We start from the raw sequence: 27,695 nt of genomic DNA on the forward strand, positions 1-27,695 counted from the left end.
GGCATTGGCCAGTGTACTGCTTAATCTGCAGCCTTGGGCTGGGTTGTAATGTACCTAGGATACCTACCTGCGGTGTCACCGCAGCCCCTAAGGCGTGTCTAGCACTAGATAACGGTTGCAGCGATCAAAGCAATGTGCCTAGATTTGAGTGGAGATCCAAATGGCCCTGCTGACAGAGCAAAAGCTCAAGTGACTCCCTTTCCCAGGCTCCCAGCTGGCTTTTCACCGCACAGACCTGGGTGGCCAGCTGGCCTTGGATTGCAAGGGCTACTGTGGTCCAGCCGCAGTGCAGGACCTGTTGATACTCTAGCAATGGCAGCGTTTCCTCTGTCCTCTGTCACTGTAGTAAACCCACCTCCGAGGCAGCAACCAGGTCAATGGAAGAATTCTTCTGTCAGCCTAGCAGGATCTACAGTGGGGTTAGGCCAATCCAACGGGCGCAGGGCGCATGGAACTTCTCACGGGGAGTGCTGGAGCTAGCCTGACCCACATCCTACATGGAGACCAGGCCTAAAGCCTTTTATAGCTGTAGTGCTCCTCACTAGCCCGTGTTGAGAGGCTGACTCCGAAACTCCAGGCTGCGTTGTTGCTATAGCTGTAGAATTCCCTTCCCAATGAACTGGTCGGGAGACCGGATAGCCCCGAACTTCCCCTCTAGCTCCAAATTCCTGCTAAACTACTGAGCAAAATCAAGCTGCTGTTCAGCGTTTCCAAGATGTCTCTGGAGGCTGGCAGTGACCTGCATTGGCTGGCCTAAGCACCGTCATCAGCCCTGGAAGTCTGGTGCTGCCTCTCATGGTCAGGGGATCCCAAAGAGCTGCTGCCCCCTTGCAGTTGCTGACTTGCTTGGAACTTTCCTCCAGCCACACTGAGTCACAGCTCAGCCCCTCAACTGGCACTAGTTCTCCTGTGTAAAACCGCTGGCTGCAGCCGTCACGGAATGCTGGGCTGCTGTTGAGGATAGAGGGAGGAGTGTTGGCCTCGCACCGTTCTGGGTAACTGGAAACCCTCTGGCAGAGCGAATAGCTGTGCAAGCAGAGGTTAGTTGGGCAGGTACCTGTCACAAGTCTGCTTGAGCTGAAATCCCAGTTCTTTGTGGTATGCTGGGAACTTGTGTGGAGCAGCTTCACTGCATGAAACTCTGCCTGTCAAAGATGTGGCCCTGCTTTCCTTTTCCATCTCAGTCAATGGCGGAATGGGACACTGATCCCAGGAGCCCTCCCTTACTGTAAGTGCTGGACCCACTGTAGACTAGCTCACGGTGTGATCAATTCTCTAGGCTGAGGCAGAAGTTGCATCCTTGAATCGCCGTATCCAGCTGGTAGAGGAGGAGTTGGACCGAGCCCAGGAGCGTCTTGCCACAGCTCTGCAGAAGTTGGAGGAGGCGGAGAAAGCTGCAGATGAGAGTGAAAGGTGAGCTGCATTACAGAAACGGGAGACTTCCTGCAGACACCACTCCTCTGGCTCTACACAAATATTGCAGATGCTTGGTGGAGACATGAGGGGTGGGGGGAAAAACAGCACTGGGACAGGACATGAGGGAATGGCTTAGGTTCTCCTGAATGTTAATGCAAAAACACTGAGAACCTACCAGGTGTATATGGATCTTGGGCTAAAGTATGTAGTCTAGGAGACTTAACTCCCCAGTTTGGTGGTCAGACTTTCCTTTAGAAGTCTTTTCAGGTGTCCATCCTCTGCCTTGTCACAGCCTCCAGCTTTATCCAGTCTTCATGATTTACTCTTGGCAGGTCATGCTTTAGACTGCTGCTGCTTGGGCCCCATGGGTTTCTGTATTTAACCATGAGCACGGACACCGCTTAACCCACGTGTCACGGAGTATTGGGGGACTCAGGGCCCTGCACCCCCGGCTTCCTGTGATTCACCATGACTCTCAGCCAGCCAGTAAAGCAGAAGGTTTATTTGGATGACAGGAATACAGTCCAAGACAGGTCTTGCAGGCACAGACAACAGGGCCCCCCTCAGTTAGGTCCAGCTTGGGGTCCCAGGCATCCCAGCCCACTCCCCTTGGGGGGTCAGAGCCATCTCTGCCTCCCAGCCATCTCTCCAGCCTCCTTCCAGCACTCTGCCTTCAGCCACCCCTCCCACAGCCTTTGTTCAGTTTCCCGGGCCCCGGAGTCACCTGACTTCCAACCCCTCTGGGTTCTCATGTTACAAGCTCAGGTATGTTCCCTTGGGCCGACTCCCATCCCCCGATGCAGACCATCCTAGTCACACTCCCCTGTCAGCATTCCCACACCCCAGCAAGAACAGTCCCAGTTCGTCACACCACGTAATAGTCCTCCCTGCAGACTAAGGGAGATCAGCCTCTTGCCTTAGCACTTGCCTCTGTGGAAAAGAGATGAACATCTTGGGGGGGGCTTTAGGCCATGTGTACATGAGTGAGCTTACAGCTGCACTGCTGTACGGTTGCTTGCGTAGCCCTCTCTGCTGACAGGAGAGCTCTCCCATCAACACAATATAGCTACTGCCACTTGGCGAGCTGGTTTTGTCAGCAGGAGAAGCTCTTCTGCTGACAGTGCTGTGCACGCTGCCATTTATGCCAGCAAAACTGTTGCTTAAGGGGTTGTATTTTGTACACCCCTGAGACCAGCTTTGCTGACATAAGTGGTAGTGTAGACATGGCCTGCCACTCTCCAGAGATGTCCTAGTCTGAGTCCATGCTAGACTGAACTGCAACACTGCTGGATGAGGGTAAACTTCCTTGTGACCCCTAATGCATAGATTAGGTATAAACCCCTGGTTGCTGTCAGCCCTGCATCCAGAACAGACTTTCATAAAGGCACTGTAGTGTGTAACATGCCAGTTCAAGGTCACAGTTGTGTGCATCACCTCACTTCTTCCTCTTGTCGTGGGCAGAGGCATGAAAGTGATTGAAAACAGAGCCCTGAAGGATGAAGAGAAGATGGAACTGCAGGAGATCCAGCTCAAGGAGGCCAAGCACATTGCAGAAGAGGCTGACCGGAAGTATGAGGAGGTGAGGCTCTGAGCTATCTTGCCACACTTGACTTCACCCAGGTGGTGAGGTAGCTCTCCTAATGGATCCTGGTGTGGGAAGTGCTTTCCTGAGTGAGCACTAGGAGTTGGTGTTTCACCCAGCTGAGGTCATGCCGTCATTTTCTTGTAAGGAAACTGGCCAGCTGGGCTTCAGGACAGCAGGGTCCATTGTGAGCTCCTTCCCCAAGAACTAAACTCTTGCCTCATCAACTATCCATGGCTTTCTCTCCTCCAGGTTGCCCGGAAATTGGTGATCATTGAAGGAGACTTGGAGCGCACTGAGGAGAGGGCTGAGCTTGCAGAGTCGTGAGTATTTTCCCTTGGACCTCATCAGCATGACTCCCTCTGCATGGGAACTAACCTGACTGAAACATCCCAAACCTTGTTAAACAAGGCCTGAAGTGTGGGCTGAGGTTTAGCTCTTCTGCCAAAGGAACTGTTACTCCCTTGATCTGTCTCACTTGTACCAGGAGAAAATGAACACTTGGTCTTTGATGTGGGGGCATGGATATCAGAGTGTTTGCCTTGTAGTGGAGATGCCCAGCCTCTTTGCATGGAGTGACTTTGTACCAGCAGGATCAGAAGGTCCCGCTCAGTCTAGTTCTTTTCACCAGCACTGCTTTGTTGGTCACTAGAGCAGCTAGTGTCTACTAGCTTATCTGGAAATTGCTGTGGGGCACTGAGGCAAATGCACAATGCACCTACTGCAATTGCAAAGTCCCCCTGGACAGGGAATTAAAGCAGCACCTGGAGCCATAGAACATCAGCCCCTGAGTCTGATCTTGAACAGAGCATTGCTGAGTGGCTGGCTAATTTCTATCCAGAACATGCACAGAGATGCAATGCAAGGGCTTTTATTTCCTCAAGTGTGGCTGCTTTAATTGGTCTTTAAGGGGGAAGTCAGGGCCTTTCCATTGCGTCTTTTAGGCCTTGTATAACAAAGTCACTTGTGTGCATGTGCAGCAAGTATAGTTGTGCTTCCCACCCAGACGTGCATGTCGTGACCATGACTTTCTTTGTGTTTTTCCCCTTCCCTTCCCTCTTTTTTTTGCTTGGCTTTGTTTGTGATGTTGCTGCTCCTTTTGACTTTGCCCCCCTTGCCTGGCTTGTGCCATCATGTGATCGTCCCTAACAGTCGCTGCCGGGAACTGGATGAGCAGATTCGATTGATGGACCAGAATGTGAAGTGTCTGGCTGTTGCTGAAGAAAAGGTACTAACCCTTCCCTTAAAGTGTCAAACAAGTCTTGTGGCCTCCTCATCACACTCCTGCCCTCTGCTCCTTAATAGCATCTCTCCTTCATTTCTCACTTCTGGAATGCTCCATTCTCTCCTGCTGACTGGCAAACCTCCCTTTCTCTGAGCAGCTGCCCCATAGCAGAACACTTCCCTCCCCACAGCACACTTACTAATGTTCAGTTTTTTACATGCGAGACTTTGGGTTCAGCATGAATCTGCATCCAGCTCTCGCTGCTCTGTTTTAAGGCCTTGCTTTTGCGATAGTGTGTACAAGGCCCTAAGGATAGGTGTCTAGTAAGTGCCCGTGTGGGTGTTCGCTTCCTACAAAGCTGCCTGTAAACTCTCCTGACAGCCTGGAAGTGAAATCCCACCTGGTGTGGTCACGTGAGATCTGTCTCCTAAAGAGCTCTCCAGTCTTCTCTGCACATGGATTCACTTTTTTCACCTCTCTCCTGTGTTGTCTCCCTCCCACTTTTCTTTCCTTCTCTCCTGCCTTTTTTAAAATGTCCACAGTAAATGTTCCGAGCTGGAGGAGGAGCTGAAGAATGTCACCAACAATCTCAAGTCTCTTGAGGCTCAGGCTGAGAAGGTAGGGCTGCCTTGCAAAGGGCCAGAAGCCTGCAGGCACTCCTGCATGGGCCTCCTGGCTAAAGAGCACCCAGTGAGATGGGAATGCTCCCTGGTCTGTAGTACTTGTAATGGCCTCTGCATGAGGCTGGGTTGTTGCAGAATCAGTCTGCATGTCCTTGGGAGCTGCAGACATGGGCGTGCCAATGGTTTGAAGTGCAGAGCTAGTAGTCATGAGTGTCCGTCTGACTCATTTGTCTCTAGAGGCAAGGTGGGTGAGGTAATCTCCCATTGGACCAATGTCTCTTGGTGTATCTGTGCAGTGGTGGTCATTGTCTTAAGCTGTTCCAAGGTTGGGGAGGGGAAGCTTCACATCCAACATGAGTGTAAGGCATTGGCTGCCAGACTTATTCATCCAGGTGCCTAATGGCCGACGCATGGTCTGGGGCTGGTTTCCTAACCACCTCCTGGTGGATAAGCATGATGTGAATTACTGTGCTGGGCCATCCTCCCTGTGGTTGGCCCACTTGGTGCAACATCTGCAGGCAGGAATGCTGTGTTGTGGTGCAAGAGAGTCCCTAACCTCCCCTCTGCAGCTGAGGTCTGGACTTAGTGACTCTCAGATTGCAGGACCTATTTGTGGGAGGCAGTTAGTGGTGCTGGGATTTGACTCTCTGCTTCTTCCACAGTACTCTCAAAAAGAGGATAAATATGAAGAGGAAATCAAGATCCTGACAGACAAACTCAAAGAAGTGAGTGGCCATTTCTCCAGGGTCTGAAAGCATGTTCTCAGGGGTGTGGGATTTGGATAAACATCGTGAAAGGGGCCGTCGGCCACCAGATGCCAGGAAAGGGGCACCTCATTCTGAGGCTGGCCATGCTAGCTTGACTTCACTGTGGTAGACTCCTAGATCAGTCTCAAAGTGAAGCACCACAGACTAGCCCTGTATTAATTGGCTCTGTTTTCTGTTAGGCGGAGACCCGTGCAGAATTTGCTGAACGATCAGTAGCCAAACTGGAGAAGACCATTGATGACTTGGAAGGTGCGTTTTGGGGACTGGGATGTCAAATAAAACCTAGGGAGTGGCAAAGATCACTCAAGATGGGCCAACTGAGTCTATTGCCCCAGATGCCATGGGACATGGGTGGTGCTGGAGCTTATGGGAGGAAGTGGACAGGCTACCCTGATCAGAATCCTCTTCTCTTCTCGATTACCCACTTCATGGGCATGGCCTGCTCTGGTTCGGCCTGCTGGCTGATAAGTGGTGTGAGCTGAAGTTAGAGCTGCTGAGTCACTCTGGACCTGGTATCAACTGTTAAACAACCCAGCTCAGTCTCTGCACTGAGGCTGAATAAGTGTTGGTGTGACGTGTTCCTAGATTGCTGCTTGGCACTCAGGTGTCACCTGGCCACTCCAGGCTAAGCAGCTGGGATTTCCCTGCGTTTTGTTGCTTAAAATGCATGTGTGTGGTCAGGATAACTCGTTCTCGAGTCTGAAATTTCTGGAGTGGGGTTGGGGAAAGGTATTGTTCAGCATCCTGAGAACCTCAGTAGGTAGGGACAGGACAGTTAGATGTTTGTCAGGTTAGTGCAGCTGAAACCCATGGCGTATGTTATAACCAGGTACAAGCAAGTACTCATACTAGACCCATGAAACCTTTACTTAGGAGGTGCCAACCATGGAGTACAGCAACTTCCAGCACATGGAATGGCTCTCTGGTCTTCAGCACTACCCTAAAACCTGTTTAAATTCCTCTTAGTGGAAAGCCATAGTTCAGACTTCATCTGTCTCGAAGGGTGGAGGAAGGCAACAACTCAGCCTGCCCTCACCCAGTGACTTAAGCAGTCTGTCTCCTGTTGATTGCCTAGCTTTTGGGAGCTCAAAATGGTAAAGACTTGGGTCTAACTAGCTTCTTGGCTACATCAGAGCTTGACTCTTGCAAAGATAGCATGATGTCTAGACTGAGGCTGTCAGTACAGTGACTACTGTCACCTAAGCTGTACTTTCTAGATCTGTTTCCGTGGCTGTTTTATGGTAAGCCAGTTATCCAGTGGAAGGCCTTCATTACAACAACTGCAAAAATATCTATCTGCATGCTCTGCTCAAAACATATTGATCATGAGACTGTTGGCTCTGATCTACAAACCCGCTGCTGAAGTGACCTACTTTAAGACTGAACAAGACATGGTCCTCTGGGCACTCTGTAACAGCTGTACTGTAGCCAGAAGTCCTATTCCCTTGGAATTAAGTGGAGCTGGCAAGATCAGTACTAAAACTCTCGTAAGACTGAATTCCAGGCCTCCAATTAAGGCAGGTAGTCTGCTAGCTTTCTCCAGCTGATTAGATAACACAGGTGTGTTTTGCATGCTGGGATTTCTCCTGCTAATTGTACATGCTCTCTGTAATGGGAATTCCCTACATCTGTAGACTAGATGACTTAAAGCCACTAAGCATGGTAACCTTGGGGTTTCATATTGAAACTGAGATGAAAATACTCACTTAGCTGATCTCTGCCCTCTAGCTGGGGAAACCAGTTCAGCTCCCCCACCAAATGGGTGGGGGGTTCTTCATTGCTTACACCTCTCATCATTGGTTACTGCAGATCCAGTCAGGCAGGTGACCCTTGTGAGTCAACACATCTTAAGCTGCATTGCTTTGAAGTTATTGGCCCTGCTCCTCAAGGAACTGGTATTTGTAACTTGCAAGGCACTTCTTGATTAAACTGTACCAAGCCTGGCCCTGTCTCCAAACAAAATGGAGAGCTGGGTTCCTAGCTACATTGAGTCGTGGCTTTTTACCTCCAACTTCATTTCCCCTTGTTCCTGGATTCCGTGCTGCATTTCCTGCCTCTGGGTATTTGGACTATTCCTCCGCCTTTCTTACTGTTTCCTTTTTGTTCTCCTCCAAACCTCTTTAGATGAGCTTTATGCCCAGAAACTGAAGTACAAAGCAATTAGTGAGGAATTGGACCACGCCCTCAATGATATGACTTCCATGTAAATATCAGCTGGCTGTGGTGGGGTTTGCCTCTGCTTGAGCAGGCTAAACAGCCAGAACTTGCTTGGTTTGCTGTGACTGAGAACTTACCCAGAAGACGGGTAGCATTTCCTGCAGGTCTCTGCCTCTAGATTAATGCAGCCGTGTCTGTCAGCATGCTGTGACTAACTCTTGAGTTAGATTATTGTGATGTGCGTGTACAATACTAGTATGACGCAGGGCTAGCTTGGAATGAACCGGGAAGGGCGTGAATTCATTTAATCTGTGCCAAGTAATGCAGTTCCCAGCTATTCCAGAGAACGCTTCCTGCAGGAGTGACAATGTGCCATTGTTTTGCAAGATCTAGTGTGGCAGAGGCTGCAGTTAGTGCTAGTCAAATATCAGATACATGATCCTGGGATTGAGAAGATCCATAAACTGCTCTGGAAGTAGCCAAAACTAGTGTGTTACTATAACTGGCTTTGTGGCTTGTTGTGGACTCTGCCTGCTCCCTCACCCACTAACCAAGGAAGGGGCTGATACGCACTCAGAAGTAAGCATCCTTGTTTCTAACATCTGAAAGCGCCATAAACCCAAGCTTGCAGTGTACAAACCCTTAAGGGCCTCTTAAAACAAGTGTCTCCTTCTCTATTTCATACAGATAAATCTGATATTCCAAACTCCACTTTGGATTTGCCTCTCTGCTTGGTGGCTTGTTCTGCATCTGCACCCTTCACTTATGCTCTTTCTGCTACTCTCTGAATTCCAGTGTCCATGTCCAGTTAGACTGTATGCAGGGCATCCCTGGGAATAAACACTGACACGCAGGAGCCGTTGTGCTGCACTTGCCCTCAAACAAAGCTTCCTCTGTCTGACCTATTGTGCCAGACACTGCTGTGCTCAGAGGGGCTGCCTTTTCAGTCTGTCTGGGTACAGGGGCTGAGGGAAGGGGGGGGGGGTGTTCTCATCTGCATATTTCATGTCATAAAGCTCCTTTTGTACTTGCTATTGCTTGAGCATGATGTCACTCTAAGGAACAACTTGATGTATACATTGATGGTGAGTGAAATGGCTGGCGCTACTGAGCAATGGATTTCTAGACTGGCTGCCTGACGGTAACCGTTTCAGTGTTGCCTCCAGGCCAATGTAACTCCCCCATGTCAGTGGAATATATAGATGTTGATGCACTAAATTCTTCATTCTGCTGTTGTCTGTTCTTGGCTCATATGTCTGAATTGCATATCTGCAAACAATACAAAGTGCTGAGTGCTCCATAAGGACTGAATGGTTCCTTGGGGTTGCAGCAGGAAATCTGAAGCTGCATTTGTATCCTGGTCTTGGTAGTTAATGGCTTTCACATCTCATTCCCCTGTGGGATGCAGTCAAATGCTGGCTCACTACGTACACCTTGTCTGCTTTACCCTGGTCAGTGATCCACCTGGCTGGATGCAAAAGCGAACAAACCCAGGAAAGCACATGTGAATTCCGGTTGGACAGGGTTGGTCAGGTGCTAAAGCTGTACCAGTGGCTGCACTGAATTCTGTCTGGGTGGAGACAAGATCCCAGCTTCCGTAGTGCAAAATGTCCATCTGTCAAGCTGAGGGGTGTAGAAGCTAATGTTGGAAATCCATGCATGCCTCTTGGCCAAAGTGCTCCGACAGCAGATATGCGGGATTGTGGGATCTTCCCCTGGAGTGTAGTGCTGGGGTCACAGCTGATGGTAGGAGCCAGTCACTCTGCATACTGGCACGTGTCACTTGACTTACACAAGTTACTAGAACGTTTGGGATTATGAACACTACCCAGGCTAACATCACGTCTGCTGCCCACTGTGGCTCACCAAATCTCTCTCCTTTCCTGTGTCTCAAATTTTCACTTTGTCCTGGAAGTCCTGGTGTAATCTCGAAACATAACCCTTCATGAGCCAGATCTTCTGTAGTTCAGAAGCCTTGCCCCAGCCTGCTCTCACTTCACGCTACTCTTCAGCTATGTAGCCCCTTCCAGTTCATTCAGCTGGATTACAGCAGCACCCAGTTAGGATGGTACCATTGCAAGGAGCTGTGCAAACAGAGTCCCTGCCCTGACAAGGCTACGTGCTGACTTGTTGGGATGCAGCTATTGTGGCTTGAGAAGCTCCAAGATGCTGAAGTTTTCATGTTGCGTCATATCAAGACACTTGCACGATGCCTCCTTTCACTTCTCTACCACCTCTCCAACCGCCCCAGTGTCCAAGCACAAGTGACTAGTCCTCACACTGAAATCTTTGCCCTTGGAAACCTTCCCTGCTTGTCTGATGCTGCCACTCCTGAAGGGATGAGGTTAAAAGTGCCCACTTCCTGCCCTTGAACCAAACAGTCTCACTTCGGGCTGGGAGGCCAAGAAACAGCCACTTGTATCGGAATCTGCAGCTCCAAGTGGCTCCCGGGGGGGGTCTGCCTCTTCAATGTAAATTGAAACCTCCAGGGACCAGACTGGGGTGTCAGCAGGCCCTCTCCCTGCCAGTCATGCTAGATAACACCTGCAAGGAGTGTTGGGCATGGCTGCTTGGGTGCTGCAATTCCTGACCTGGGGTGGTGAACGCTTTGTGGTCCAACCAGCTTGGTTGGCACATGCATAGGCAGGCTAACATGAGGGCTGGGCTCAGCAGTTCTCTACAGAGAGTGTGTGGGGGACTAGAAAGCCTCCTGCAGTGCTGTTGAGAACCTCAAGGCCACCCTTGCAAGGCTGTGGGGTGTCTCTGGCTGAAATCATGGGCTCAAGAACAAGTACTGTCTAGCTGCTGGATTCTCCTCCCTTGGGTCTGGGCAGTAAATGAAGTGGGGGGGAGGGGAAATCCCTCTGGTTCCTCCCTCATCTCCCTCTGCTCCCCAGTATGGAGATGGCTCTGACAGTCACATGAAAGCCCTTCTCTGGCTCCACTGCTCAAGGCCACAGGCAGTTCCGCTCCCACTGGCATTATATTCATGCTTTGCTCACCAGGGCGCACTCAGACCTCCCCAGGGTGACCAGTCTGCCCAACCAAGGGCTGCAGTGGCAGCCTGCCAGGAGCCCAGACTGCCTTGAAACGGAACAGAATGGGTCCCAGCAAGCAGCAATAATGGTCGGGTTCTAGCTCCCCATCCTGCTCCAAGAAAGGGGGGTCAGTGTGCAGGGACCTGCTCTCTAGATTCAGCTATTAGAGGCCCACTGTAGAATGCTCTTTAGAAAACCAGAGCACACCACAAACCCCTCCACCCCCAGAAATCCTGTCCTTGGGAAACTGGCTGTATTGGTTCCAGGTGCGGTGTCTACAGAGGCGCCGATTAACTAAAACTGGCGGGTTCTTGTGCTACTGCTGTCTGCTGGGGATCACTGCAATGGCTGTCCAGGCCAGAGCCATCATGAAATCATCTCCATGATCTTGATATCCTAACATTAGGCTGAAGATTAATTAGAACATAGAGCAGGTTTGAGGGCAGAGAACACCTGTAAACCCCTAGGAAGGTTCCCCCTGAAGCATGTTGCTTGATTCAGGAGGTGAGCGGAGGATAGCTTGACTTCCCACGGACAGGGACTTGGAATTCCATTCTCAGGGAGGGGTTTCAGTGGGACTAGTAGGCGCTGGCAGTTGTCAGGCCTGCTGACTTCTCTTGCAAGGGCCACATCTTAAGGGCCTACACTTGGACTAGGCTAGCAGCATCTGCTGACCAGTGCAGACCTGTATGACCTTAATGATACGGTGCAGCTGAACGAAGCCATGCCCACTCCAGCCTTCCTTCCCCCAGCAAGAGGTAGTACTAAGAGCACCGGATTCCCTTGAGGCAGGCTGTCAAAGATGACTGTCCTGTGTGTGGTGTGGGAGGGTGTTTAATCCGAGGGGCTCAGGAAAGCAGTGAGTGAAGGCTGTTAGGTTACTGGGAAGGGCCTATGCCTAAGCTGGGTTCTCTTGCTCCCCATAGGACTGGTCTGGTTAGCTTGGTTAGTTTTGCTCTGAGAGCACATGGCGCTGGAGCCCACTTGTCTGGTTTTGGAAAGTTGGCAGGCTCCCATGAATTGGCTGCTGCTTGAGAAGATCAGAGACCCTTGCTCTGAGACTTCCACCGTCCGTCTCTGGTGCAGCTGGGTGCAGGGCTGGCAGGTCTCCCTCGGCACTTCTGTGGCTGATCATCCTGCTGTTGGTTCTGTGTTCAGCAGCAGGGGCCTGGAATCCATCTCTGACCTTCAGTTAGCTTTGAAAGCAGATGAGGCTTTTGGTCCTGTGTCCATGTTATAAACCCATCCTGAGCTGCTAAGCATGACATACTGACCGTCACAGGCAGTGACTGCTGTCCCACATCCTTTCTGAGGGATGCTGGGGAAACTCCCAGTGCCCATCCATTTCTAGTCACATAGCTGCACTGTAGTCAAAAGGGTGTATCCAAAGGCTCTCCTGTTCCTGGGCATAAAGAACACACATTACCCTGCAGGCTTCATTTTCCAGGGACAATCCATCTTCCTTCCTGTGCCTCCATAAGCCCTCAATAGGACTTCTGATCTGGCCACACTTGGCTTCTACCACAGGCTTTCTGAGCTGAAAAGCAAGTCGGCAGTGCTGGTCTCATTCTGTCTCCATGTCTCAAGCTGTAAAAACAAGCTGGGACTTATGATCCTCAGAATGCCACATGTTAGGGACAGGTTGTATGACTTGCTCATCTTGGTACTCTACTAACCTTCCCTTTCTCTTTTTCTCTTCCTCTTGTTTCCCCTAATCCTCCTGTTGCTGATGCAGAGCGCCTGTACAGCCAGCTTGAGAGAAATCGCCTGCTCGCTAACGAGCTGAAGTTAACGCTGCATGATCTGTGTGACTGAGAAGGTGGCCCACTAATGACCCTAAACAAGCTTATTGTGAGCACCAGTACTGTGGACCACAGTGAAATCTGATCATTCTTAACAGACTGGCAGATTAGCAGATTTTATGCAATTACTGCTATTTAATGAGGCAGCTAAAGTCTAGCCTCTAATGTACTTACTTTTTTTTCAAAAGGTAACCTCTGTTCTCCATGAATAAACCTCCCCAGGACTAATTCCTCCTGATTCTATCGCTCTGGGCAGTCGCACTCGATCAGTGCAGTGGGGAGTGTCCCTGGGGGTTGTTGTTCTGGCTCTAACAGTCAGTGTGATGGGGCTGGCTGCATTGGAGACCTGTCTGTTAGATGAGTTGCTGTAGATGCTGCTTTTGACAATATCCGATGTCTGTAAGTGCTGTGACTGACCAACTTACTATATGCTGAATGTCTGTAGGATCTCCTGCTGCATGGATTGATGGCTGTTTCTAATGACAATAAACCACTGACCTTGCGGTCTGTAAGACAAAATGCAAACTTGTGCTGCTTTCATAAACCCAAGCTCCATCCAGAAGGCCTGTGGAGAAGCCTGGTCACTGTTAAGACCATGTGGCCTGGGGTGTGGAGAGGCCTCTTGGGAGTGAGCTGCTGTTGTCCAAGGACTTGCTGAGTTGGAGGCTGTGGCTTGTAGTGGCAAAGCCTGTGTAAGCTTGGAACTATCCCCCTTGAGAGCCTGCTCAGGGGAAAAGCCCGTAGATCCTGCGGTCCATGTGTATCTTGGGCAGAGCTGTCTCTAGAGTCTCTAGCAAGGTGCCTTGCCTTCCCCTCACTGCATCAACTTTGGACTGTCCTGGAGGTCAGAGTAATGCACAGAATAGTCTCTCCTTCCTCAAGCTCTCGGCCCTCGTGAAGAGGCAGTGTGTTTAGAACTGAGGCCTGCTGTCCAGTCTGGCTATTAGCTGGTGGTCCCATGACCTTTCTGACCAGGCTGATCACCTGCAGGGGTCCAGTTAGTCTGTGGCTGAAAGGAATTGCCCATTATGTTTTGGCTGGGGTTTGCAGCAGTCTCCCCAAGCTACCATTAGGCAAACAAAGCCACTCTCTGGGTTTTGAGATCTGGAAATGCAAGAGGCATGATGCTGAAGCAATGGGAGATCTGGGGGAGGCTAGCTTCAGTCTGACACATCTGCCTGCCAAGTACTGACTGGAGATCTTGCTGCTCAGGAAGCACCAGCATTTCAAGAGGCAGAGGCCAGGGACAACACTTGTGGCTGCGATTGGCCCTGCCTCTGAAGTCTAATGAGCTAACCAAAGCAGTGTGCTGGGAAAGAGTTAATGCCGGTCTCAGCAGGGGCTGTACCTATGTGACTGGTAACTGTCTGACTCTTCCTCCCACTAGATAAACTGAAATCCACCAAAGAGGAGCATCTCTGCACGCAAAGAATGCTGGACCAGACCCTGCTGGACCTGAACGACATGTAAAGGATCCCTGCCATCGCCTCTGCCCCACCCAGCAAATGAGCTGCCCTTTAACCCCCAGGGTTACCTTCTCTTGCCAATTCAACCAAACCAACTTCTGCCAAGTCACCTCAGGGTTAAAGGTCACCAGGTTGGGCGGAGCCTTAAACAGCATCATTAAGGGAAATACAAACAATGCAATAATGTCTGGAGAACGTGTGAGATGTACACATTTTGTAACTACCTTTTTTGTAGCAACCATTGTAAACATTCCAAATAACTCTGGGGCTCACAAGCGGCACCTAAAAAAAGCTGTTGGCTTTAAAATTTGATATTAACCTCTTTTGCTCATCAGCTCTGGTCCCCTTTGCCCCCCTGCCAGGGGGAGGTGGAGCAGTTCTGGTGCTGGGTGTTAAGTTTGAGTAGCCTGGCTAGGAATGCAGGGATCCTTTCTGCTGGGCACTAATGCATCCTGTCAGAACTGGAACTCTTGCAGGAGCAGCTGGCCCAAAAAAGGGCCTTCAGTTTCTCAGCCTTAAAGTTTCTCTCCTTGCATGGCAGAGCCGTTGGAGCAAAGAGGAGATTACTTTCTTTTTTTAAAAAGACCAAACCTGTTCTCTTTGAACACTCATGAATGGAAGAATTAGTCACATGGGCCTCTTGGCCCTGTGTGCGCCAGTCACTCCCCTTTGGCCATTGACTAGAGAAGCAGGCAGCCCCTCTAACCCATTGCTGCCACTGGGTTTGAATCTGCCTTCACGAAGTGCTATTGCACTGAGCTTTATCACTCATTGCTGATCAATTGTAACAGCTCATGTATAAAACTGCCTCTTGTGTGAAGAGCTTTGCTTACACTGAGGGGATCCCTTCAGCCCCCCCGTTACCCAGGAGTGCTCTTATTGTCTTGAATCAGGTCCAAGCCACATTGCAGTGCATTGTTGAGGTTCTGTTCGTGAGGCACAGTAGTGAGATCTGCGTGAGGTTTGCATTGTGTAGCTTAGGCTTGAGAGAGGCTCATTGGTTGTGGTGGTTTATGGGGCCAGTTAGAGGACAACCTATATCAAGTGTTTTGATACTAAAATTGACAACTGTCTTGTATTGTCTTTTGAAATAAAAACCATTCCCGCCATGCTGGTTTTAGACATAATGGGCTTTGATTAAAATAAAGTTGCTATACACCCACAGGCGCCTCCATGTTTCTAAGGATGGGGATGTGCATGAACCACTCACTGGTTCTTCTCCCATCAACTGCAGCTGACCACAGCCCCAGACAAGAACGTCCAGTGGGGCTCTGCCAGTTGCTAAGACTAGCCTGCTTGGTGCTACTAGATGCTCGCCTGATGCTCTGTAATCTACTTCAGGGTTCCAACTGACCTGGCAGGGAAGGGGGCACTTGGATACAGGTAAACAGTTAGATGGACAATTAACTTCTTGCTTGCACCAGGTTTTCCAGATAAGCTGGTAACTGTGTAATGACTCTCAGCCTCCTCTGCACGCAGAGTCAGTAATCAAAGCAAGGTGCCAAACTAGACCTTGCCCCCAGTGAGGTCTCAGGAAAGCAGAGGGAGCAAGCTATGTAGTTAGTGATCTGTAATCCGTCCCTCTTTCCAAGGGCTTGTACCTTCCACAGGATCAAGCGTAGCCCCCTGCCCAAAAGCCTACATTTTCTAGGTACCAAATCTGAGCTTGTGTAGCTGTCAAACCTTTTACTCTCTCTCAGGAGTTAGAGAAAGGAGTTTGTCTTTAAGGCGCAAGACAAACCCAAACCCACCACCCCTGCCAAACCTGTTCAAATAGCTGATAAACTCCATAAGGGACAGAGTCCACCTCCCCTTGGAATATTTCCAACACCCGCTGCAAAAAGAGTCCAGCTAGCCTTGGGAAAGGGAGTGGAACTACCTGATCCCTACTGCCAGAAGAAATGTTAACTAAAATGGCTACTGTATGCAACTTTCTACATGCATGGCAGAGGACAGCTCTAGGCATGTAAGAAAGGGTCTGTGTGTATGGATTGCTGTTTCAAACTTTCCTTTTCTACAGAATAACCCATTTTCCCCTGCCCCGTTTTTCATCCTGTAGAGAAGCAGCTTCCCAGTTCACGTGGCATTTCTCTACCTACATATCACTTTTTTCCTTTTAATGTGTAGCCTAAACCCCTTCAAGAAATTCTGTTGAGGATTTGAACAGCTGGGGCAGCTCATGCCAAATATTTTAAGCTAGAACTTTTTATCTTTCCTGAAACATGTAAATGTTTCCAGTGAGACCTTCTATTTTAGAAGTTCCTCAAACTTTGAAGAGCTCTGATCTGCTGTAGCTATAGGACTAACTTAGCTCTGTGGGTTTTCTCTTCTGTTAGCCTGGGCCTGGATGGTGTGCTTCATCCTCTCTCAAATTTAAGGGAGAGGTTTACTGCCTGAGCAGCAGCAGTAACTAACTCCAGCGGGAGTAGCTTTCCTCTCTAGCCCTCAGCTCTGATGAAACTGTAGCTGCACTACGCAGGAGTCTAATAAAATATAAGGAGCAAATATTATGGCTGTTCTACAGCTGGCTTTAAATTCCAACTGGGAACTAAAATGGCTGTGGAAAAGTAAGGACTAAATAGGACCATCTGTTCTACATAGAACTAGAAGGCAGAATCTGTGTGTAGAAATCCAGTTAGGGAAAGTAAATTAGAACAAGATTTTAATGCTGGCTTCCATTGTAGCTAAACAATTCCAGCTTGGGCTTGTCTGCCCTCACTGCAGGCAAGTCAAGGGAGGGGAGTGGGGAGCAAATGGCACAGTCACCCGCATATGAAATTAAAGATCTGATACTTATAGGGCAACAGGTTAGGAAGGGCAGCTGTGGAGATGCTGCACTGACTTGCCTATTGCAGAGCTCCACACCCTCTCATTACACCCCTGCTTGCAGTAAAAATGAAAGCCCCTAAGCCTTGTTTGATCAGCTGGGAAAGTTTTTTAAAAGAAGGGGGGAGGAGAGGAAAAATTCCTTTGGCCAAATGGGGCAGGTGCCATGTGGGGGAGGCATGGCTAGGCCCTGCCCTGCCTGTGCTCCTGTTTCCACTTGCACCAAAGCTTTCTAAAGATCGAACTGCAAGGAATTTTGGTGGTGTAGCTACAGGCCCAAGCCTCAGGCTACTGGGTCCTGGCCAAAGCTGTACTTTCCCCCAAAGCTGCGCAGTCATTAGGTGTCCAAGAGCCAGACCAGCTGGGGAGAGCACAGGAAACAGATAATCCAGAACAGAGGCGTTTTCTATGCTTAGGCCTTTGCATAGACCTGCTCTTCATCACTAGCCTTTACCATCTCTCACCCGTTTCCTTTCTGTCACTGCCTCCTGCCTGAGGACTTGAGCACTCTGCTGCTTGCTGCCACATTCCCTGTTGTCTGTGCCAGTGTGGCAAGGTCCACCTAGCCTCCTTTACTGCTGGGGGAATTCTGTGCCTCTGTGCATGCATAGAATTTATATTCACTTCTCTCTTCTCTCCCCCTGCTTATTTTGTTTCCCTTCAGAAAAATGACTTTCTAAAGGGGAAGTAAAGGGAAGCCACAAAAGCAGTCATGCAACCCTCCTCAGCAGAGATAAATTACTGTGGGGTGGTGGCAGGACTAGGGAAGACATGAGTGGAGCTCTTATGTGGTGCTGGGATCGGCTGGGGAGGACAGGACTTCCTTTTCCCCGGCACAGCAGCCAGGGCCGCTGCAGACTGTCTTCCCCCAGCTACGGGAAACTGCATGCTACCCTGTGCTTCCTGCACCCCTTGCTTCTCAGCTGCAGGGGGGTGGGAATCCCTCTACAGGGAGCTGCTTCCTTATCTGCCCAAGCCCTGTGCATCCAGACCCCCTCATACCCAGTCCCTCCCCGATGAGCCCCACTCCCCCTGCATCTAGTCCACCCCAACAGATCCCACCCTACTACACCCCAACCAGCTGCACCTGGACCCCCTCTGCAGCATCCTATTACTGTTGTACCCAGAACCCCCCAACAAGCCCCTGTGCGTCCAGATTTTCCCCCCACTGAGCTGCCCGAACCCAGACTGCCCCACCCAGAAGGGCAGGGCTCGGGGGTGTTTCTGGGGCAGGCCCATTCCTTGCTCTGTGAGGGTTTGGTGCAGCCTTACTGCTGAGACTGTGTCCCAGGGAGGGGGGAAGCTGCCCAGTAATCTCCCACCTCTATGCAGCCAGTGGCCTGTGCTCCCCAATGCCATCCTGGAGCCTCCACCTTTATTTGACAAAATTTGCAGGATTTAATATAGTGTGCAGAATTTTTATTTTTTTGGCATGGAATGCCCTCAGGAGTACCTCTCCTGCATGCAGGGGTGCTGAGAGCCATTGAACCCAACTTTAAACCCTGGATATCATGGAAACCACTTCAAGCCAGCCAATGCGGCAGCAGCAGCAGCACCCCCTAGTTCCAGGACTTTTGCCTGCATGCTAACAAACCATGCCAAAGGGCCCGATTCTGCCTCTTCCACACTGAGCCTTTGGATAGGGCTAAGTGCGCCATCAGCACTTCACTTCACTGTACCTAGCCACTCAATGAACTAGGAAAGGGCCAAAGCCCACAAGCTTGTGCTTTCCTCCTGCTGTATGGGGACACCTACAGGCTGCTCTGGGGATCCTGCCAATTTGGGGTTGGCTTCTGCTGGGCAGGGTTAAATCATTGTTGGCAACTCTAAAGACTTTATCACAACTTCCCAGCTGTGGGGTCTCTCTCAACACCCCAGTGCCTGGAGGCACACCATGGGGGAAGACTCAGCTGCCATTTAAAACACATTTCTAGGCTTCACCATTGTAGAGAAACTTCAAGCCATGACCTGTATGTGCCTTAACAGCTGGAAAGCAAACAACAAACTATGATTTTGGGGGCCTGGCTCATGGCTATTAAGGAGTGGCAATCTAATTATCCTAAGTGTTTTGCTCTAGCTTGGGCCTCTCACCTCGTATCTTCCTTACCCCATTGTCCTCTCCTGCCCCCCACCCTCGCTTGGCTCAGGATAAGACAGCAGGCCCATTCCTCTCCCTGTTCCCAATGCCTAGGTCAGGGGTTGGCAACCTTTCCGAAGTGCTGGGCCGCGTCTCCATTTAGTCACTCTAATTGTTTCACGTGCCAGTCATACATTTTAACGTTTTTAGAAGGTCTCTTTCTATAAGTCTATAACATATAACTAAACTATTGATGTCAATAAGGCTTTAAAAATGTTTAAGAAGCTTCATTTAAAATTCAATTAAAATGCAGAGCCCCCCGGACCGGTGGCCAGGACCGGGCAATGTGAGTGCCACTGAAAATCAGCCCGCGTGCTGCCTTCGGCACACGTGCCGCAGGCTGCCTACCCCTGGCCTAGGTCATCCAGAAACCTTCCAGTGCCATTCTCCAATGCGGCTGCCTCTGGGGTGGCACCGGGTGCCTGGGCGTAGGTTAATTCTGGGCGCAGGAGACTGGCACCGGGGTGTGTCAGGGGCACGCAGCGCAGCCACCACCCCTGCTCAACGTTAATCCTGCACCAGACCCACCCGCTGGCACCCAGTTTTGCAGCCAGGACATCAACCCTGGCCCTGGCCCTGGCCCTGGGAGCACACCAATGCCCTCCCCTCCCCGCTCGGGCAACCTGCGCAGGCGTAGTGGACAGACTGTGCGCCCCACCCGGCAGCGCCCCGAACGGAGCGGAGCATGCGCAGTCGCTGGGCTACAGAGCGGCCGACGGGGAGCCGACGCACGCGCTGTGGGGCACGGAGGGGCGGGAGCAGCGCCGCACGCGCAAAGGCGCATGCGCAGAGTAGCGGCTGCGTGCCTGCGAGCGGGAGCTGAGCCCTAGGGCAGCCGCCATCTTGTCCCCGCTCCTTTCCTCGTCTTCAGCATGAGGCTGCCGAGGCGGGGCCGGCCCCCCCCGCTCCTCCTCCCCCTCCCCTTCCTGCTCCTCCTGGGCCCCGCCCTCCCCTTCAAGCTCAACGTGCCCAAGGTGCTGCTGCCCTTCAGCCGAGAGCTCCACGTCCCCTTCGTGTTGGAGGCCGAGGGCGGCTGCTACTCCTGGTGAGGGGGCGGGGCCTGCGGGGCTGGAGGCGGGGCCTGAGGGGCTGGGGGGGGGGTCTATGCTGCTGGGGGGCGGGGGGGGGGCTGGGGGGGGGGTCTGGGGGGGGGGGCCTATGGGGCTAGGGAGGGGCTGGAGGCGGGGCCTATGGGGCTGGGCGGGACTTGTAGGGCTGAGGAGAGGCTGGAGGTGGGGCCTGTGGGGCTGGGGCGGGACTTGTAGGGCTAGGGAGGGGCTGGAGGCGGGGCCTGTGGGGCTGGGGCGGGGCTTGTAGGCCTGTGGCTGAGGCTGTGTGGCGATGGGGGGGAGGGACCAGGGTTTTTGACCTGTGGGTGTAGGATTGAGGGGAGCCCAGCTGGTGATGGGGGGAGGAGGCCCTTACCTGGGGAAAAGGGTGAACATAGGGTCGTCCTAGGGGAGAGGCCTGGGCTGGAGGGAGCTTGGCCTTGGGGGTGGGGCTCAGCGAGTGCCAGCCCCCAGAGATGTGGAGAAGCTGGGTGTATGGCAGTGGCAGGGGGAGTAAGGGGCTGGGCCTGCGGTAGGAGAGAGGGGCCCAGATCTCTCCCCCGGGGGAATCTGTGGGGAGGGGAGTAGCTGAGCCTCTGTGGGGACAAGAAGGATTTTGGCCTGTTGGGGTAAGTTATGGGTAGTGGGGCTCCACTCTTTGGGAGGAGCATATGGGCCTTTGGAGGGTTAGAGGGGTCACAGCCTGTGGGGAAGGCAGGGACCATGGGGAAAGCAGGGTTGCCTTATTAGTTTGTTTGGTCAGAGCTCTGCAACAGGCCGGATGATCTGGTACAGCGTTGGTTCAGTGGCCTCCTTACCCTGCTGAGCCCTTATCATTCATGTAGGTCCTTGTGAATTTCAAAACTAATCGTTGGCACAGTGGGTTTTAGCCCACAGAACTCATTTCCACAATATATTGGTAAGACCAAACCTTGTGTGGGATTTGAGAATTGGTTAGATGTTTCTATCGATAACAATAATATCCAGAATGGCAATAGTGAATACTAACTCCCCTCTCCTGGCAAAATAAATAAACCTGCACAATTTTTGGAAGTGATGTAACCCTTAGGCCTTAAGCCAACCTCTAACTGTTGCCAGTTAGGAAGAAACGTTTCCTGGGAGTGGGCATTCCGTGACTGTCTGTTGCAACATCCTCTGAAGCAACTGGTACCGGCCCTTGTGGTGGGACGGGGTACTTTTCTAATGAATCACTAGTCTGATCCAATATGGCAGTGTCACGGGGGTCGGGGGGAGACAAGGCCCTGCGACCCCCGGCTTCCTGCAATTCACCGTGACTCTCAGCCAGGCAGTAGAACAGAAGGTTTATTAGACGACAGGAACACAGTCCAAACCAGAGCTTGTAGGTACAACCAGGACCCCTCAGCCAGGTCCTTCTGGGGAGTAGGGAGCTTAGACCACAACCTCGGGGTTCCCTTTGATTCCCCAGCCAGCCCAAGACTGAGACTCCACTGCAGCAGTCTCACTCCTCCTCCCCCCAGCTCCTCCCCCTGCCTTTGTCCAGTTTCCCGGGCAAAGGTGTCACCTGGGTCCAACCCCTTCCCAGCTCAGGTTACAGGCTCAGGTATCCTCACTCAAGTGGAGTCATCCCCTGCTCTCCCATCTCCGATGCAGACAGTCCCAGCAAGACATTAACAGGTCAATCCGCCCCACTTCCTACTTTGTCCCAGGCAGTTCCTATGTATCCTCTCCGATAGCATGCAGCTCACTCATACCAAGGGGAGCATTTCCCTAAGACACTTCCTTATTCTGAGTTTCAGATCCATCTGATGTTGAATCTATCTGTAATATACTGAAAAAAATCTGCACCTCCCTTATTTTGCCCAGATAATAAAAATAAGAATAGAAGACTCCAAATCTCTCTGTTTTCCAGGTATTCCACACGTCATGACACAATCACCATTGAGCCAATTTACGAGAATGGTACCACTTGTTCGCAGAAAGCTTTGCTGTCTACTCAATCTACACAGGCCACAAAGCTAAGCAGTGTTGTTATAGCTGAGGAGCTTGGTAGGTGGATAAAGAGCAACATGATAGGGAAGGAATTGGGTGCCTAGTAGGGACTTCCAGGGCTGAGATAGAATAGGCTCATGAAATCATCCAGTCCTTCCCAAAGAGACACATATAGGATTGGGCACTATGGTACTAGTGCTTTGTCCCATCTAATTTTAATAGTGCAAGATGTGGAACTGTGGTGTATTTCAGTATCCGTTTCAAAACCACAGATCTGAGTGATGTACATGCAAAATGACAGTGACGTGTAGTGGGCACACCACAGTCTGCATGTGGCTCAAGGAAAGATAAAAGCAAAAAGTATAACAGTGTAACATCCATGCCCATCATAGTCCCAGAATGGGCTTATCAGGGACTTTGTTGAGGAACTTGTGCTTTCCGACAAAGGTGCTTCCTCCTCCTCCCACTGATTTAAGAATTGCCACTTTTTTGTTTGTTTTGTTTTCAGTAGTACTACCTTCTCAAGATTTGGGAAATCAACATAGACTTATGGGATGTTGAATTAAGGCACACTCATTTATTCTCACCTTTTAGTGACAGGCCATTTACTGCGTTGTGACATCATTGTCGATATGATAAACAGTATTGAAATTATCTCCCGAACCCGAGAAATATATGTGGAAGATTCTCCACTTGAATTAACCGTGAGAGCTCTGGATGTTGAAGGTACTGTATACAGGACAAACTTCTGGGGCAACTCCAAGGATTAAACTCTACCTCCTGAGAAACAAAGACATCCCTTAATCTGAGCTTTTTAAAGAATGTATTCTGATATGTAGCAGATCTTGTTCCCATCCCCAATGTAGAAACTTTTGGGTGTATCACAAAATCCTATATTTCATGTGCTGTGTAATTTTCACATAGAGAAAATATGCCTAACTAGTTCCTAAAATGTTTTAATATGAGCAACATGAGAGTTTATTGTACTTCTGTTTATCTTTCATTTGGAGGGCATATAATAACTGCTGAGTAAAAGTAGTATCCCACTTAGTACGAGCATAACAACTCTGTGACATTGCAAGGTTCTCAGATGCCACCCTAATAAAACTGGTATAAAAACCTAGATAATAGTAGCCAGAATTCTTGTTTTCTTTGCTATTATCTCCACCACAGAGCTGATTTACTAATAATTGTTTAAAACTGTTATATTCTCATTCCGGCTAATTTCCAGCATGAAAATAAAATAATGTTCTTCTTTTCATCCTAGTTTGTTTTTTTGTCTACTTGTACATGGGTTTGTGTGTTTGTATTTAGGGAGAAGTTGGATATGGTCAGAAATATTTTGGAATATAATGAGCATGGGCAAGTATATAAGATTAAGAAGGGAGAGTTGTCATCAGAAATATTCCACACCTGGAACATGGGCCTGTGGCCTGTTTGTTCACGGTTCTGTAACTGGATATGAGGAGCAAGGCAACGTAAGGACAGTTGGTGGTGGCATAGTGATAATGCAGGGTTTTCCCTGTTCTCACAGCAGTAGACAGTAGAAGATAGATTAACACATTTAGCTGTGTAGGACTCCATACCTAAAAACATATGTATTCACCAGTACATTTCTGAATCTGTCTGTTTGGTTTCTGTCTTCAGGAAACACATTCAGTAGTTTGTCAGGAATGACATTTGAGTGGAGCATTGCTAAGGACGATGACATGGAAGGCTTAGAACTGTCTAGCAAAATTAGGTAACTATATTTAGAATGATTAATATACCGTCTGTTGCATTTCTATAGCGCCTTTCATCCCAGCATTTCACAGTGGGGTAGGAAGTACTATTATCCCCATTTTACCTGTGGGTAAGTGGGAATGCAGAGAAGAGAATTGATATTCTCAAGGTAACAGCGAGTCAGTGATAGACCTGGATATAGAACCCAGGAGTTCTGATTTCCAAGTTTATGGGCTGACTCTTCAGTCACACAGAAGTACTGCTGCTGGTAAAGCCAGATGCAGCAGAAGCTGGCTGAAAGAGTTCTTGTGATCTGCATATCTGTAATAAGTAGACACTGAGTGCAGGTGGAGGGTTCTGTAGTGGATTAGCTTCAGCTATCTGTGTAGACATTACCTTTCTCTGTTCTATTGCCCTGTACACCGAGGGAGTTCTCCTGTCTCCCTGACTTGGTGATTAATGGATGTGCACATATCAACATAGAAGTTACAGGGTTTTGTCCCTTTATTTTGGCTAACATAGGTCCTCGTTCCACATAATCCTGTAAAGTTTGTCCTTCGATTACTAAAACATTTGTATATACACACACACTGAAAATATAAATGGAAATTATCTTGGAGATCCTTTTCTACCTGTAAAAGCCTAGTTTCGTCTTTTTAGGATTTTAAAATACTCTGAAGCAGAGTATTCCCCACCAGACTACATTGTCGAGATGGAACGAGCAGGAAAACAAGGGGATAGGATTCTGGTATCAGGCATCAAAACTGGTGCAGCTGTCATAAAGGTCCGAATTCAGGAACCAACTTATAAGGTGAATTCTTATTGTAGATTTCCCACCTTTAAAACAAAACTTGTGCCTTAAGTAGATTGCAGTTCCACTCATATGCTTGTTAAAATTATATTTTCTTTACCATCAATACCATTATTTGTCTTTCAGAAGTTATAGGCAATGACACCATTCAAACCATTTTCCATTTAAAATGTATAAATTTGGACAGTTTTGATAGTACGATATTGAGAAATAAATTGATCTATAAATCCCTAAAATATAATATACCCATGCATAGTGGGTTAAGAGGACACTCAATTAAAAAATCACATTTCTGTCTGAACTTGCCTGTAACAATAGCAGATAAAAAACAACACCTACGACTATTGTAACTAAGAGGTTGGAGAAAAATACTTTTTGGTTTTTTTTTTTCAGTTCGTTACTGCATTTGTCAGCATTTGGTGGATAGTCAGTTTCACTGTTATGATCCCAAAATGATTAATTCAGTTAGTATTTTTTGTTGGTTGTGGGAGTCTTTCACATAGCAACAGAAGAAAGAAAATATTTTAAAAATAAGAATATGTGATTGTAAAACCACAAAAATTAGCAAGAGGACTTGGGCAATCTGAAACTACTTTTAACCTTTTTTTTAATTAACTAGAGTTCAGCTGACCATCCTTTAAAAGAAAATTGCCACGTTTTACTATATCTAGCAGGCAGAAGGTTCAAATGGTGAGACACTTCTTCCCATGAGTAACTGAAATTTATTTTAAAATAATATTTTTAATAATAGAGTTTTAATTTTGAAATCTCCTGCTGCTGGTGGCCCTCTTGCTGAAAAATTACAGTGTGATATTGACAGAGTGGGATGTCTGGCCAATGTCAAACTCTAAAACTAGTTTCCCTCTTGCTTTTGACACTGCTTTCACAACCATGGCAAAGCTTTTGCCCATTAAAACCAAGCATTCTGTGTAATACTTTTTAAAGTTCTACTTTGGATTGTTTAACCCTCTGTTGAAGCCTTGTGAGAGCCATGCTCTCTCACACATTTCTATCCAGTTTTTGCAGAGTGATAGTAAGCTTCTGGTTTCTATCCGTCCTCCATTAGAAAGTAGCTGCTGCACTGGTGCGTCTGTTGGTTCTGGAGAATATATTCCTAATACCATCCTATGACATTTACCTTCTGGTTGGAGCCTACATTCAGTACCACGTTGCTAAAATTGTACAAGGAAAGATCACAGGTAAATTCTTTTTTTAATACCTTAAAGTTTCCCAAAATCTTCACAATTTTTTTCTAAGTGAAATTACAAAAGTTAAAGTTTCGTGCACAGGTGGTATTTCACTTTCCTGCAGTTGCTGTTCCTGACTCCTGGGGAAGCCAGGGTTAAACTTAACCCTGAAACCCAACGGAGCAGATGTTTTCCATGCGTGTCTAATGTCCCTTGTGATGGGTCTGTGTCCTACAGAAAAACTCAAATCATAATAGCAGTGGATGCCACTGTATAGAGGCCAATGACTATTGAGTGGAACAGTGCTTCAGTCTGTGGCAACAGAACATTTGAACTCCAGATACTTGATGCACTTAACCAACCAAGACTGTTAAAGCTTGCACACAGCTATTTGACGGTCTGCAGGGCTAATCTACCTCTGCCCCTGTGTGTGTGTGTGGGGGGGTTACTTCTTTGGTTGTCAGGAACCCAAATCTGTGCCTTTATAAAGAGAGAATCTTGTGGAAGACAGAAGTAGACTATTGTGAAATAACTGTTTTAAAAAGTAACTTATTTCCTGCAGAAGTAGATTTGCCTCTTGAACATTATGAGCTTGAACTACGTGACCCCACTGTTGCACCTGGTGGGTCTGATCTTATTCCGGTGGCCAGACTGGATGTGGACACAGCCACTGTGACAGCAATGCAGTTGGGACAGATTAGTCTGGTCTTTGTTCATAAAAGTATCCTTTAAATAAAGTTGTAACCATGTCAGTCTTCTTTATTATTGTGGCCGTTCTCTTTCCTAAGCATGTCAGACCTGAATTAAGTAAAACCATGCTTCAGAAAGCAGATTGGGTGAGGCCCCACCCTGCAACGCCTCAGAGAATTCTATAATTTGTTAGGGTAACTCCCTCCCTCAGGAAGATGGATTTTCCTTCTTCAGCCCCTGTCCCTTCCTCAAGTTGGGCATGATGACATACTCATTCATCCACTTCGAGGTCAATATCATTGGTTCTTTTTGGCCAGTGCCCATCACTCAGCTCCTCGCTCAACTCCTTCAGCTGTGATGCTTCTGGAATGAGAATGAGCCTCCTTGCCAGGTTCACAGTCCAGTTCTCATTGAAGTCAATAGAAAGACACCCATTGACTTCCGTGGAAGTTGGCTCAGGCCCCAGGTCCCCACATTTATGGGCTTAAGGATTCCAAGGGCATATGGTTTGTTTAAAGGCTTCTGTTGCTCCCATACGTCCCTCCTATTTTTTTTTTCCACAATAAGACTGAATTCCTTCTTTATACGCAAACTAAGATATTCACATGCGAGCTGCATCTGGACTTCCAAACTGCACTGTCTATGTCGTAGAAGCTGGATTTCTAGGTAATTGATCAGAAGATAAAAGCTTGATTTTTAAACTCTTATTGCTTCATGTTATTGACCAATAAAATGTTTGACTTTTAAAAAAGTGACTTAATTATATGATAGCATTGCTCATGTTACTGTTTTACGTCTATCACACAGAAACCTGCTGTTCTTGTTTGTAAAGTGCTGTGTAAGTTTATAGCACTATACGTGTTTTGTTTTAATAATAAATGTAAAAATAAATTGTTCATATAGTTTACAGAAAACTTATATATCTGTTAAAGAAAATAACCCCATGCTATTTCAAGCTTCCTCTTATTAATTTTTGCATATTTTTGTTTATTGTATACTTCATTTAGGGCCATTTTCAAATAATTAGATGTTAGAGGGTTAAAAGTTTATGGTAAAATTCCAACTCTTGCCATGTTTTGCACATGACTGCATTAATTAACAGGCAAAGTGATTTTATATATATATATATACACACACACATACATATGTGCACACACAATTTGTATGATTGCTTTGTATAAAGCACTTTGAACCTTACGAGTGAAATGCCTTCTGTAAATGAAAAG

At 48.6% G+C, this 27,695-nt stretch overlaps 2 protein-coding genes across 19 annotated transcripts in view; both read left to right on the forward strand.

The window, feature by feature from the left end:
- Window positions 1–15,198, forward strand: part of TPM3 (tropomyosin 3) — a 34,880-nt gene extending 19,682 nt beyond the window's left edge. For 2 of the 15 annotated variants that reach the window (XM_034791857.1, XM_034791864.1), the window contains 8 exons: window positions 1,280–1,413; window positions 2,878–2,995; window positions 3,251–3,321; window positions 4,766–4,841; window positions 5,509–5,571; window positions 5,793–5,862; window positions 12,544–12,659; window positions 13,998–15,198. In XM_034791857.1, the coding sequence (XP_034647748.1) occupies window positions 1,280–1,413; window positions 2,878–2,995; window positions 3,251–3,321; window positions 4,766–4,841; window positions 5,509–5,571; window positions 5,793–5,862; window positions 12,544–12,623 (612 nt within the window). In that variant the 3' untranslated portion in view covers window positions 12,624–12,659; window positions 13,998–15,198. Of the gene's footprint in view, window positions 1–1,279; window positions 1,414–2,877; window positions 2,996–3,250; window positions 3,322–4,150; window positions 4,227–4,765; window positions 4,842–5,508; window positions 5,572–5,792; window positions 5,863–7,737; window positions 7,821–8,457; window positions 9,007–12,543; window positions 12,660–13,997 lie in introns of those variants that run through there. The other 13 variants (XM_034791851.1, XM_034791860.1, XM_034791856.1 and 10 more) reach the window with 8 other exon arrangements.
- Window positions 15,199–19,861: 4,663 nt separating this feature from the next.
- Window positions 19,862–27,695, forward strand: part of NUP210L (nucleoporin 210 like) — a 43,472-nt gene continuing 35,638 nt past the window's right edge. For 2 of the 4 annotated variants that reach the window (XM_034792362.1, XM_034792363.1), the window contains exons 1-8: window positions 19,866–20,084; window positions 21,980–22,116; window positions 22,654–22,785; window positions 23,707–23,800; window positions 24,442–24,592; window positions 25,659–25,791; window positions 26,342–26,500; window positions 27,067–27,135. In XM_034792362.1, the coding sequence (XP_034648253.1) occupies window positions 19,912–20,084; window positions 21,980–22,116; window positions 22,654–22,785; window positions 23,707–23,800; window positions 24,442–24,592; window positions 25,659–25,791; window positions 26,342–26,500; window positions 27,067–27,135 (1,048 nt within the window). In that variant the 5' untranslated portion in view covers window positions 19,866–19,911. Of the gene's footprint in view, window positions 20,085–21,979; window positions 22,117–22,653; window positions 22,786–23,706; window positions 23,801–24,441; window positions 24,593–25,658; window positions 25,792–26,341; window positions 26,501–27,066; window positions 27,136–27,695 lie in introns of all 4 variants that reach the window. The other 2 variants (XR_004648360.1, XM_034792364.1) reach the window with 2 other exon arrangements.

Source organism: Trachemys scripta, chromosome 16 (assembly GCF_013100865.1).
Source record: "Trachemys scripta elegans isolate TJP31775 chromosome 16, CAS_Tse_1.0, whole genome shotgun sequence".
NCBI classification, from domain to species: domain Eukaryota; kingdom Metazoa; phylum Chordata; order Testudines; family Emydidae; genus Trachemys; species Trachemys scripta.